The sequence below is a fragment of the Biomphalaria glabrata genome, chromosome 14 (genome assembly GCF_947242115.1).
Source record: "Biomphalaria glabrata chromosome 14, xgBioGlab47.1, whole genome shotgun sequence".
Taxonomy (NCBI): Eukaryota; Metazoa; Mollusca; class Gastropoda; family Planorbidae; genus Biomphalaria; species Biomphalaria glabrata.
Genome location: NC_074724.1, coordinates 13,878,614 through 13,892,801, shown reverse-complemented (window position 1 = coordinate 13,892,801; position 14,188 = coordinate 13,878,614). Strand labels below are relative to the sequence as shown.

The window sequence follows — 14,188 nt, the reverse complement described above, 5'->3', positions numbered from 1 at the left end:
AAGATTCGACACTGAACTGCAACGTTCTAACCTGTGGACAGTTAAAATTCGACACTAACCTGCAACGTACTAAGCTATGGAAAGTTAAGATTCGACACTGACCTGCAACGTCCTAACATGTGCACAGTTAAGATTCGAAACTGTCTTGCAACGTCCTAACCTATTGGCAGTTAAGATTCGAAATTGAACTGCAACGTCCTACCCTGTGGACAGTTAAGATTCGACACTGACCTGCAACGTCTTAACCTGTGGACAGTTAAGATTCGCCACTGACCTGCAACGTCCTAACCTATTGGCAGTTAAGATTCGATACTGAAATGCAACAACCTTACCTGTGTACAGTTAAGATTCGGCACTGTCCTGCAACGTCCTAACCTGTAGACAGTTAAGATTCAACACTGACCTGCAACGTCCTAACCTATTGGCAGTTAAGATTCGACACTGAACTGAAACTTCCTACCCTGTGGAAGTTAAGATTCGACACAGACCTGCAAAGTCCTAACCTGTGGACAGTTAAGATTCGACACTGAAATGCAACGTCCTACTCTGTGGACAGTTAAGATTCGACACTGACCTGCATCATCCTAATCTATTGGCAGTTAAGATTCGACACTGAACTGCAACATCCTACCCTGTGGACAGTTAAGATTCGACACTGACCTTTAACGTCCTACCCTGTGGACAGTTAAGATTTGACACGGACCTAAAACATCCTAACTTATTGGCAGTTAAGATTAGACACTGACCTTCAACGTCCTAACCTGTGGACAGTTAAGATGCGACACTGACCTGCAACGTCCTTACCTGTAGACAGTTAAGATTTGACACTGAACTGCAACGTCCTAACCTGTGGACAGTTAAAATTCGACACTGACCTGCAACATCCTAACCTATTTGCAGTTAAGATTCGACACTGAACTGCAACGTCCTACCCTGTGGAAGTTAAGATTCGACACAGACCTGCAAAGTCCTAACCTGTGGACAGTTAAGATTCGACACTGAAATGCAACGTACTACTCTGTGGACAGTTAAGATTCGACACTGACCTGCATCATCCTAACCTATTGGCAGTTAAGATTCGACACTGAACTGCAACATCCTACCCTGTGGTCAGTTAAGATGCGACACTGACCTGCAACGTCCTAACCTATTGGCAGTTAAGATTCGACACTGAACTGCAACGTCCTACCCTGTGGACAGTGACAATTCGACACTGACCTGCATCGTCCTAACCTGTGGAAGTTAAGATTCAATACTGAACTGCAACGTCCTAACCTGTGGACAGTTAAGATTCGACACTGACCTGCAACATCCTAACCTTTTGGCAGTTAAGATTCGACACTGAACTACAACGTTTTACCCTGTGGACAGTTAAGATTCGACACTGACCTGCAACGTCCTAACCTATGGGCAGTTAAGATTCGACACTGACCTAAAACGTCCTAACTTTTTGGCAGTTAAGATTCGACACTGACCTAAAACGTCCTAACTTTTTGGCAGTTAAGATTCGACACTGAACTACAACATCCTACCCTGTGGACAGTTAAGATGCGACACTGACCTGCAACGTCATAACCAATGGGCTGTTAAGATTCGACACTGACCTGCAACGTCCTAATCTGTGAACAGTTAAGATTCGACTCTTACCTGCATCGACCTTATTTGTGGACAGTTAAGATTCGACTCTTACCTGCATCGACCTTATTTGTGGACAGTTAAGTTTCGACACTGACCAGCATAGACCTTACCTGTGGACAGTTAAGATTTGACACTGACCTGTAACATCCTAAGCTGTGAGCAGTTAAGATTCGACACTGACCTGCAACGTCATAACCAATGGGCTGTTAAGATTCGACACTGACCTGCAACGTCCTAATCTGTGAACAGTTAAGATTCGACTCTTACCTGCATCGACCTTATTTGTGGACAGTTAAGTTTCGACACTGACCAGCATAGACCTAACCTGTGGACAGTTTAGACTAAAAGCTCTATGCCACGTCGTACAGACCTGTGACGTTGCAACGAGCTATTGGTCTAAATTGCCCAGAGGTTGTGACGTTTCAGTTTTCAGGCCTTCTTTAAGGATCGGTCTGAAATCAACACACACAGTGTACAGCTCACTTTCCATCCTGCTCAAACATGCATGTAAACTTTAAGAAAAAATAAAGTAATGCAGGGACATGAGTTTCAGTGGTAATCACGGCATTTGACTGAAATATTTGTCTACAAACAGGCTTAAACTTTCAGTTCATATTGTCTTCCACCCAACTCTTATAGGTTCCTGGCTTACTTTAGGGACGTCAAGTCAGTGTGTCGTTGTTGTGCTGACACATGACACCTTGGTTAACAGTCGGTCTGCTTCAATACCTTTATTACGTTTTATGGAAACAAGAGCGTTTTTTTTTAAGATTCAATATATTTACAAATGTCTTTCAACTACGTTTCATAAATCAAAAGTATATGTTTGAATATCATAGCATTTGGCTTCCGCTTTAAGCACTTATTAACACTATCATATTACTCAATGATTAGGTGCGTAATTACTTTCGTTACAACGTTTAATGTCTAATTATAACTATTTTCTTTAGATAATGTGGTATATTATTGCCTTTTTGACTTTCAATTACTTTTTTTTCATTTATTTCAATATTGGTTTATACCGTATGCCATTTTTTAATAATTAATTTTTCTGACAGGAGATCTGGGTGTGGAAGCCATCATGGATGATAAAGTCCTGAATGACAACGATCACAGCACCTGTGTGAAACGTAACAATATTACAATAGATTGGCAGCTAGAGATACAAGCTATTACATGGATTAGACTGGTCTTTACGAACAATGGTAGAATGTTGAACAAGACTCGTGAATAATTAGATTGTTTTTTATTTTAAAAAAAAGTGTTTCTTAACTGTTTATATTCTTACAGAAAAATAGTTATTGTTAAAAATCATCAACCTTAATTTTTTTTTTTTTTTGCATTTTTTTAAAGACCATTTCTTCTTTCTACAGCTGATAAACCATTCTAAAATATTTTTTTTTTCTTATAATAACTTTAATCGTGCCATAGTAGCATCTATGTTTTTATTTCAATGGCTCTACAGGCCCATTTGGGTACTATTTCTGGTATTGAAAGCCAACAAAATGCATATTCTGAGGTATCTACAGTGCATTATCTTGCTATTAAAAAGTTTTATTTCAAAAACCTAATGTGCTATTCTTACTGACTTTGACCCTCTCGCACCATTCGGCGCATTTTCCGGCAAGCTGTTTCCGCAACTGTTATGCGTAATTCATTTTGTCGGAGAACATGTCCCGCAAAACCTCATGCGACGCTCTCTCACAACCTTACTAAGGATTCGACTCCCAGTTCGGCATATGCTTTCTTTGATTTAGACCCGATCTCTATATCTGTCTTAGCCATCTTTGTTTAGCCACATTTAGTGTTCGATAGAAGACTATTCACACTTTATTAATGGAGCCCAAGCCACTGGTAAAAATTTGTAACTTTTCTTGACTACGCTCTTGGAATTACTTGCCTGTATTTCGCTTTAGATTTTGTATCGAAAAGGAAAGTTTTTTCGTCAAATCATGTTGAGGGGTTTTAAACTAAAAAATCTCTGGAGTTTTTTTTTTTTTTTAAATTCAAAACCCCATTTAGCTACGATCATAGAATTTGGTAACTATAGTTTGCTTTAAAATAATATTGAAGAGAGAGGTTTTCAACTGTAACGCTTTCTAGGGGAATTTTAAACTCAAAACCATCTGGAGGGTTTTAAACTTTAAAGAAAAAGCCATCTGGAGGAGGGGGATTTAAGCTCAAAACCCATTTGGCTACGCTCATAGATTTTCTAGTGTGTAATTAGCTATTTTTTTTATATTGAAGAGGTACTTTTTACCTTGAAACCCCAACTGGACGGGGGGGGGGAGGGTTAAACTCAAAACCCCTTTAGGTTACACTCATAGAATTTTGAGTGTGTGATTTGCTTTTTTTTATATTGAAGAGGGGTTTTATCGTAAATTTTGGAGGGGGTTTTAAAATCAAAATCTTCCTTAACTGTGCAGTTGGAATTTGGGGATTGTTGTCTGCATTTCTTTTGTTTTATAGAAGAGGGGGATTTAACTGCAAAAACCTCTGGTAGGGGGTTTAAAACTCAAAACCCCCTGTACTGGGTTTTAAACGCAAAGCACCTGGTAGGGGGTTTTAAACTCAAAACCCACTGGTAGAGAGATTGGTATCTCAAACCCCCCTGATAGGGTTTTTTAAAATCTCAAAAACCCCCTGGTAGGGGGTTTTAAACTCAAAACCCCCTCGGATGTGCTGTGGTAAGTGATGATTTAGATTTAAAATCTCACCTAATATAAACAAAATGAAAGCGAAAATCAGTCACTAAATTCCGTTCCCCCCCCCCACAGGGGGAGGATTTCATTTCGGCTGGGGGTTTGAACCTCAACCCCCCCTCTGGCTACGCCCATGGGCCCACCGGACATTTGCCTTTTATACCAATTTAGCCAGTCCGCCCTTACTCCTATCCCATCCAAAACCTATCGAGAAAAAAAAACACCTGGTTTAGCGAATCAACTCTAATCTAATGATAGCCCTATAGATCCTGGACGTCGATTAATTTATTTCAACTCATTGAAGTTAGGTCCTACATGACTAAAAAACTAGTGGGGGGCGTGTCTGCTCAAGAAAATGATTTAGAGGATAATATATTTTTTTGTTAATTTAAAAGCCTGTTTACACAATTCCATGTTCTACTAATGAACTTGTACGTTGAATAGAGCAATTGTAACAATTAAAATATTAAAGAATACTTTATTAAAAAAGGTATTTCTTGTTTATGAGTGTTGAATACTCTATCGTAAGTGAGATAATATATTATTCTTAAAACTTCATTAATGATAAATTCATAAAAACAATAACATATAAAATACTTTTGCGCGGTGCCCAGTCCGGGTAGGGAAAATACAATAAATATGCATATGTCACCCTGTGGGACCAACTAAAACAAAGGACGTTTGGGCCACGAGGCCTTCATCATTTACAAAACAAAAACAAAAAAAAAAAGACAGAAAATTAAGACCAAATAGGCTTAAGTGAACTTATCTGTCAAATGTTGTTCTCTATTGAGGCAGAAAAGAAATACGCTACGTTGGTGTAAAGCCGCGGTAAATCGGAAGGGAGCGAAGATGTCAGGCAAAGATAAATGGGAAAAGGGGGTAGTGCCTATCTAATTCAAAATAAAAGTGTATTGATTGTTAATCCCATGAGAATGGAGAATGTCTGATATGTAAATAGTTTTGTTTTCGATCTGCTGACAGGTGTTTTTGTTATTGCATTGTTGTATAGCAGCAGGGCTTTTTTGTGACGGTACTTTTAAGTGTTTAACCTATATTTTAAATTATTAGTAGTTAAAAGTTAGGCAATAAACTACTGAGTACCGGGACCTAATCACTGAGTACCGGGCACCTATTTTTTTTTTTACTAAAATGCACTGTATAGCAGTGACGAGGAGATCAATGGTACACATATGGTGTGTGCTATTGCAGTATACATATCTTGCAATATGAGAAAATTTCATGAAGGCCCTGAAAAATCAGAAGGCCATCAAAACCCTGTTGTTATAGATACGTTAAAATGGTTTAATCTAACAATTTACACTTAAAATTAGCGAGGGGCCTATGAAAGTGCGGGCCCACTGCGATGGCATAGGTTACAGAGGCCTAAGACCGGCCCTGTTTGTCAGATCTTGATATTAGTCACATCTTATACGAATAATAATCAATTGAATATTTTATGTGATTCTTCAGATGACGTAAGGGAGATAACCGCATTTTATTTCAACAACAACGATACGAATGCCAGTCTTGACTGTAATTCTATTGACATGAGGTATCGCAAGGTCGGAAACACATCAATGGATTTCCATTGCGACGGCTCATACTTTGTCACTACAGTACAAATATCTTGGCAAAGTGAAAGCCTTCTTTGCTCTGTCCATGTTAATGGAGGTAGCTTAAGATCTCATGTAATTATTTCAATAAAAGATTTCATTTTTTTTTAATTAAGTTATTTTTAAAGCAAACTCTACGTGCATCTAATTATACACTATATTCTAAATATAGAAATCTTTATTCATCTGTTTTGTGGTTTTTGCAGTGATAATTTAGTTTTATTATTCACTGAAGGTCCTAATATATTTCCTATACATATAATCATAGAATAATAATACTGTACACTCACACACGCACAAACACATTTGGTCTTTCTGTCTCTTAATCTCTCTCTCTCTCTCTCTCTCTCTCTCTCGATCTCTTTCTTTCTTTATATATAGTGCACCGGATAGTACTTTTTTATATCTGCCGGAGCCGGATATGACCGGATAGTAAAATTTGATAATCGGCCGGAGCCGAAGCCGGATACCTATATGTCTTGTAAAAAGCTTGTATTTACCGAGCATTATACAAAGCTGTTAAATAACAAACCTATATTCGTAATAATTATTTCACTTTTATTTTCCTTATTGCTTTTAAACTCTGTTAATGATTGATGAATTAAAGCTCAACATTATTTTTAAAAATATAGATGTACAGCAAACTAATCTGTGTAGCATGAGTGTCTGTATATGTACGAGCCCACCAACTGTAGAGGGGTGATGGTCAATGTAAAATATTTAAATATATATTGAACTTGTTGTAGTCTGGTCTATTATTGAGCTCTATGTTTAAATCTACAGAGCATTAGGAAAACCAAATACAGAAGAAAAAACTCATCAATACACTCCCTACCTACAAAAATAAATAGACTTTGTGTTCAACAGATTTTAATGACCTGTTTAAATAAACCAATTGGGTCTACACGTGTAGTCCTAGTGTAGTGAGTATAGTTCATGCTGTTGACAATCACGTGCTTTTTTTTTCTTTGAGCATACGAAATAGTGTTGAGTGGTCAGGCAAAAAAACAACATCTTTGGCATGGTCAGTCAAGCATGTAGATATGTTATACAAGTCCACTAGTTACAATAGTTTAAAAGTTTCTGAACACTCTAGAATATTTGTTCTTTGTTGACTATATCAACTTGTTACACTTAAAATCTATTTCTTTTATGCGATCTTCAACTTTACTGTAAGGTCTTCCGTCAAAAGAATTAAACAAAGAAATTAGCTTTCTTCATAAAGGTTTTAATACAATGCAAAATAAAATGCACACTCACGCATGCATATATTTGTTTTATTTTATTTTGCAAAGTATGTTAGAAACATCTTCTTTATTTATTAGGCCTACTGATTTTATAGTGGTTTCTATAATAAAATGGCACAAAATTAAGCCTATGGGTGTCAGGTGTGCTAAAAGTCCGGCCTGATACACAGTAACTATATAGGCATCGTAAGTAGAAAAAAAAAAAAACAGTGATAACAAGCAGTTACTTGACACTCTCAAATTATTAAGAATATCGTTATTAAATCGGGCAGGAGTAATATTCAAGTCAACACTGTAGGAAAAAGATTTATATTCAAGTAAGCAAACTATGCATTTGTGAAGAGGTTTGGCATGTTGTCCACCCTAGTGATAAAGATTTTTCTTCAAATAAGCAAACTCATTCATTGTCCGGTTACCTCTATAGAGGTATGGCTTAAAGTCCAGCTCCTAATTTAGAATATCTACCATGTAAAAAAAACTCAGTTCTCTCGAGTGACCTCTAGAGAGTTCCTACGTCCGTCCTATTTGACTTGTGGTCACCTGTCTATCAATAAACTTAATGTGATGAACTAAACTCAAATAAAAGGGAGGTGGGACTAGTTCATCTCTACCCTTGTGGCCGGCGTTGAAGTCCACCCCCGCCCCCCACCCAATAAGGATTCTTTTCCAAGTAAACAAACTCAGTTTCCTCATAAGGTGTGAAACATAAATGTTAATGTATTTTAGAACTGACATTATTGAATCACGTTCACTGTTTTTGCATTTTGGAAGGTTTTTTTAACGTAGAGATTTAGTTTGAAGTCAATCGACGGTTAACTTCACTAAGTATTTAACTTCTTGTTCGACACCGTTTATAACCGTCGACTACCCTTCAATTGTGTTGTTTCGGTATTTAAGTGTTTGACTTATCTGGAAAAAAATTAACGCGGTGGCGCTTAACAAAATTAGTAGGTAATACGATGCAGTTTTTACTATCCGGTCAACTTTTCGGCAGCCGAACTTCGCGAATTGTGAAAAATAGCCGAATATTCGGCCGAAGCTGTAGCTACTATCTGGTGCAGCCCTAATATATATATAAAGAAACAGAAAAAAATATTTAGATAGATAGATAGGTAGATAGATAGATAGATAGATAGATAGATAGATAGATAGATAGATAGATAGATAGATAGATAGATAGATAGACATACATACATACAGATAGATATAGATAGACAGACATATAGATATAGATAAACAGATAGATAGATAGATAGATAGATAGATAGATAGATAGATAGATAGATAGATAGATAGATAGATAGATAGATAGATAGATAGATAGATAGATATATAGATAGATAGATGGATAGATAGATACATAGAGAGATAGATAGATAGAGAGATGGAGCGATAGAGATAGATAGATAAACAGCTAAATAGATACATAGATAAATAGATAGATAGATAAATAGATAGATAGCTAGCTAGCTAGATAGATAGATAGATAGATAGATAGATAGATAGATAGATAGATAGACTGCACAACACATTTGTTCACAGGACGAAATGTTGCATCTACAGCCAGGAAAGTGAGATGGAGTCTCTCTGAATACAAATGGATCAACATTGAGACACTGACAGATGGTTACTATGGTCGAGATGGCTGTTTGACAATGAACTCTGGTATAACACTTGAACTTCTTTTATGGCATGAAGTCTACTCAGCTCAAGTTTTACTTTATACAGGTAGAGCACTTTGCCTTCTAAGTCCCTTTATAATACTGAACAAATGAATAGTCTATTCCATGTTTCTATAGTAAACCTTGGAAAGTAATTAACATTTCCAACCTTGAGATGTGACTTTTGCTATGGTCATGAGAAAATTAATTACGTGGTCATGAGAATTGCACATAGTCACCTGTTTTTATTCAAGTATTATTATAACAATAAGCAAAGTTTCCCTTTCAGACCTTGTGGTCTATAGGGCAGATGATATAAAGGTCATCTGTTTTTAAGGCTTACGGTTAACAAGGGCGTCATGTGGTTATTACTTTTCTCCAGCAAATGTCAAGTACCCATTAAGGGACTGAGCTAGAAATTTTCCATCGTTTGGGGGCCCGGGGGGCTTGACATTTGTGTAATATTTATTTTTTTATGTAAAAACACTCACTGCTTAGCCAACGCGCCTCATATACTAGACGTTCCCTATTTTGGTATTGACTGAGTCGGGGTTATGGGTTTTGGTAGTTTTTTGTTTAAAGCTTATTATGTACATTCTTACCGGTCAAACCTGCCTGAATGGACCACTTTGGGGACCGATTCTGAGTTTGTGTCTCCACACAAACTATCTTTCTAATCTTATTTTACACCTAAGAATGTTCCAAAAAGCGCCAATAGCATAATAATCAACAAATTAATCTAATTAAGGGGCGCGTTGGCTGAATAGTTAATTGCTTGGCTTCTGAACCTGGGGTCATGGGTTCGAGTTTCTGTGAAAACTGGGATTTTGAACTTCAGAATATTTAGGGCGACTTCGAGTCCACCCTACTCTATTGGGTACCTTACTTTTGTTGGGGAAATTAAAAGCTGTTGGTCTTTGTGCTGGCCACATCACATCCTGCCTGTTAACCATTGGCCAAAGAAACAGATTACCATGACATCATCTACACTATAAACAGCAAGGTCTGAAAGGGGAACTTTTACTTTGAATCTAAGTCAACTATCTATATAACTATCAGTCAACCCATTATGAAACTGTTTTCTTCTTTTAGCCAACTGTTTCCTGCTGAGTTGCAGACTGTGCGAAGGAAAACACAAACTGACCAGTCAATTATCTATTTTTAGCCTAGCCTTTCATTGATTTCTTAATATCGGTGCAGTAATTAGCTGTTAATTAAACATAACTGTAGTTCAATAATTAAACTTTCACAATTCTTTTCCATCGCTGCCTTATATTCTAAAGACTTTTCAAGAGACGACGGACGAGGACTCTACTCTGTGGAGCTCATTGACGCCTATGGAAAGATTCAGTCCAAGATGTTTTCCAGTGGGAAAGATGTCTTTGTTCAGACAGCGTTTTTTAACAGTTTCTTTGTTTTTAGATCTGTTAATATCAGAGTATTGAGTGGGAAATTGGATCTTTGTGAAGTGGAAATTTACGGAGGTAAGTAAATAGATTTTTAAGAAATATTTTTTAAGAATGTTTAGAACAAAATGAAATAGATAATAAAAGATGGTAATCATCAAGAGTTCAAAGAATATTTTCACAACATATCTTACTACTGCAAGAATTGGCTTCCTATTAATATAAAATAAAATTAATGAATTACCACTAATCAACTTATCAACATTCTAAATGTTGTTGTTTTCATCGTCTATGAATAATCATGTTAAATTTCAACTTGATAAAAAACAAGGTTACAAAGACAGTTTGTGTGGAAACACAAACTCAAAATCGGCTCTTGAAGTGATAGATCTTGTGTAGTGCCCCAACGGTCCAGCAGACCAAAGGATAGGTGAAAATGAAGGTAAAGTTAGATGTGAATCAGGCCTAAATGAATTCATATAATGATTATCTTATTGATGCAATTGTTTTGAATAGTGTAAATATCTTATTCAAATATTCATAAAAAAATATTTCGTAAAAAAAACAAACTAGGCTACAAAGACAGTTTGTGTGAAAAACACAAACTCAAAATAGGCTCCTCGAAGTGGTCCACCCAGGCAGGTAAAAAGGCAGGTTTCAATATTTTCAGAAAGAACAGCAGAATGAAATGCTATCAAATGCAAATGACAGAGAAGAATGGAGAAAGAAGGTTTTCAGGTATTGTGTGGTGCCCCAGCGGTCCAGCAGACCAAAGGATAGGTGAAAGGGAATGTGAAGTTAGATGTTAACCTGGCCTAACTAATGTCTTATAATGAATATGTACTTGATCTAAATGTTTTGTAAAAGGGGAAAAATGATCTTCGAGTCTTTTCTCTATGGCGTCTCTATTGTCCTTCCCTCTAGTGTCTCTATACATGTCCTATTTCTATCTACTCTTTTGTGCTGTGATTAATGCTAAAATTACTATAAATACGTATCGTAATCATGGGCGGATCCAGAACTTTGTTGTGGAGGTGATGATTTTTTTCCAAACCTTAACCATATCGCCAAGTAAACCCTAACCCTTTTGATAAACGTGCTTAGTGCATATAAATATATATATATACACGTATACATATATATATATAAGCAGTATTTCTCAACCTTCGGCGAAAAAAAAACAAAAAAAAAACAGTCATGTTGAGGCCTTTCTCTTGCAAGCTTGGGGGTCTGTGGGAGCGCTGTAAGCCTTCCGAGTGAGGTTCGAGGCAAAGCCCCAACGCCAAAATCGTTTTCTTGCATTCTTCACTGCAGAAATGCATTCTCTTGACATCTACAGCTTGTGAGTTCGGGGCAAAGCCCCGACGCCAAAGCGTTTTCTAGCATTCTTCACTGCAGAAACGCAGTAACGCATTCTCCAGACATCTATAGCTCTTTATCCATCAGTGGAGTTCTGGGCGAAGCCCCGATGCCAAAAACTTTTTCTTGCATTTTTCACTGCTCATTATTCATCCTATTAAAAAAAAAGGAACTTTTGAATAATGTTGTACTTGAAACATATTTCAATATGAATTTATAGGCCCTTAATACATTGCAAATAAAACCGATTTGTTCCTTGAAAAGATCAGATACCCCACATATTTAGATTAAGACTTTGAGGATAGCCGCCGAAAAGAAAATTATTCGATAAATAATATTCAATAACGGTTAAGTAAAAATTGTGAGTTATAGTCCCAAATTTAACTAGAAAAATATCAGATTGAGTAAAGGTTGGAAAAAGGCGACTAGGAAAACATTATTTGGGTTTAAAACTCATCTCAATCGTGACTCTTATACTGAAAATTTTCGTTTGAATTCTAGCTTTAACAAAGCAAAGTATGATAAATTCATGTGAAATTACATAAACTCTGTCTGCTAATTATTGCATTTGGCATTAAAGAATAGGGATGGGGCGACTCGATATAATAATTTAATTTATTGCATATATAAATTATATTTATATATGCTATAAATTATAATAAAGACTTTAAAAAAAATTTTTAATTTCCTAACTATAATACAAAAAGAAAGAGTATTGATTTGTCAAATGAGGGAAAGGAGATTGCAAGTTGTGACAGGTTAGCGAAATTGACGTGTGTTTGACGTGTTTAATGTCTATGGGATGATTATTTTTGAAGCTATCACACACCAACCCGTCAGCATATAAATCGGGAGCAGGCACGCAGCGAGACAAGCAATGAAAGAGAGATACAAAGTTCAAATATGAAGAATATTTATTTACATAAATATTTACATAGAAGAATAAAAAGGGGGAGGGTTTGCATCTATCTCTAATCGATACTATATTTCATCATCACTCTTGCACTTAAAAAGAGAGTATGTCACTTTGTCTTCTCAACTTAGCTAGTTGTCCTGTTTGGTCGCAGCTGGCTGTGTCCTGGCTTGAGGTTCTGCAGCTGAAGGTGGCGCTCTAGCGGGTAGATGGACGCCGGTGATACAGTTCTTGTGGAGTCTCAATACAAAGTTCTGATATCTGTAGTGGGCAAAGCAGGGCGGGTGGCCGACTACCGTGGGCACAAGGGTACTGCGGGCAAAGCTGATCTCCCGTGGGCAGCGTAGTTAACAGGATAAGCCCAGTGAGTTGCGGAAGTTTTAGCGTTGCTATGACGTCTCGCACGGACTCTGAGTCTATAGGGACGTCGTATCTAATAAGTTGACAGGTGGGCTGTCGAATAGGCAGGCAAGTAGAGCCGATAGCGCCAAGAAATAGAGTTGAGTAGATCCACGTAGGCAGGATATGCTACTCAATAGCAAATAGGCAGTGGTGAAATGCTGAATTGCACTAAGTACATAGGCAAGAGTACAGTGCTGAATAGCACTAAGTGCATAGGCAGACACCTGAGTTAGACTGTTAATAAACAAAGACAAGTTAGGACATGTATTTCATGCATCTTATCGACGCCTTCGACTGAGGTGCATTCGTCAGATTGGAAAATTGCTTTTGAGTAAATGGAAAGATGATGACAAATGGGATTTGGAAAATAGATGGCTGATAGTAGCAATATAGAATGTATATAAAAGGGGAAATAATAATCTCAAATAAACAACACAAGTGGAAGGAGTAAGGGGGGAGGGGAAATGGGCGGTGGTCAGCGACCATGACGGCTATTGTTTACATACGATCGTCGGCCGAGAACAATGAAGTGCGCTTGAATAGGGAGAGCGTCCGTGCAAGGCGCGCAACTCTCGACAAAGTAGAATGACTAAAGGGGAGATAACTCATATATCTTTTCTAAGCGCAGTATTAGTGCGCTAGTAAATTTATCAAGGCGGTCAGCCGAGATAAAGGGAATAAAATAAGATGCACAAATAAATACATGTTTGCATCAACGATCAATTGAGCAACGTAGCATTAATAGATTAATGCAATAGATAGATATACACATATGCCATGTTCATGTTTTCTACTTACGACGGTGAGAAATACACAGTGCACTAATTAAATATAAATGAAATAAGCAAAATACACATGATAGTATCCAGTGAGAAATATACACAAAAAATAATTAAGATGGAACTGTGATTAAGTTCGGCTTACCACTAGGTATTCATCTAAGAGTAAGAATAAATGAAATAGTCTAGACTCGACTGCTCAGCTAGAATGAGAAATAAGAGGGTCTGGCTTGATCTATTCTACTTTATAAAGGCCCTGAAAGAGGTGGGCGGACACAGGAAATGGGATTGACTAAAGATTATCTCTCACGTGGGTGAATCAGACAAGGGTCGCACCTTGGAGTGTCACGAGGCGTGTTAACCCGAGTAATCTCTTTGATCAAAGATTGACGTGGGAGAGGGGGGAAAAAAGAATGGCTTGCATTCCACCCAAGGTGGTGTCAACTGCGACCGTCAGACATCCGG

General features: G+C 37.2%; 1 protein-coding gene across 4 annotated transcripts in view; it reads left to right on the top strand.

The window, feature by feature from the left end:
• LOC106070475 (cell death abnormality protein 1-like) overlaps positions 1-14,188 on the top strand; it is a 66,845-nt gene that overhangs the window by 38,609 nt on the left and 14,048 nt on the right. For all 4 annotated transcript variants that reach the window (XM_056010822.1, XM_056010821.1, XM_056010820.1 and 1 more), the window contains 4 exons: positions 2,697-2,843; positions 5,814-6,014; positions 8,746-8,931; positions 10,148-10,348. In XM_056010822.1, the coding sequence (XP_055866797.1) occupies positions 2,697-2,843; positions 5,814-6,014; positions 8,746-8,931; positions 10,148-10,348 (735 nt within the window). The remainder of the gene's footprint in view (positions 1-2,696; positions 2,844-5,813; positions 6,015-8,745; positions 8,932-10,147; positions 10,349-14,188) is intronic.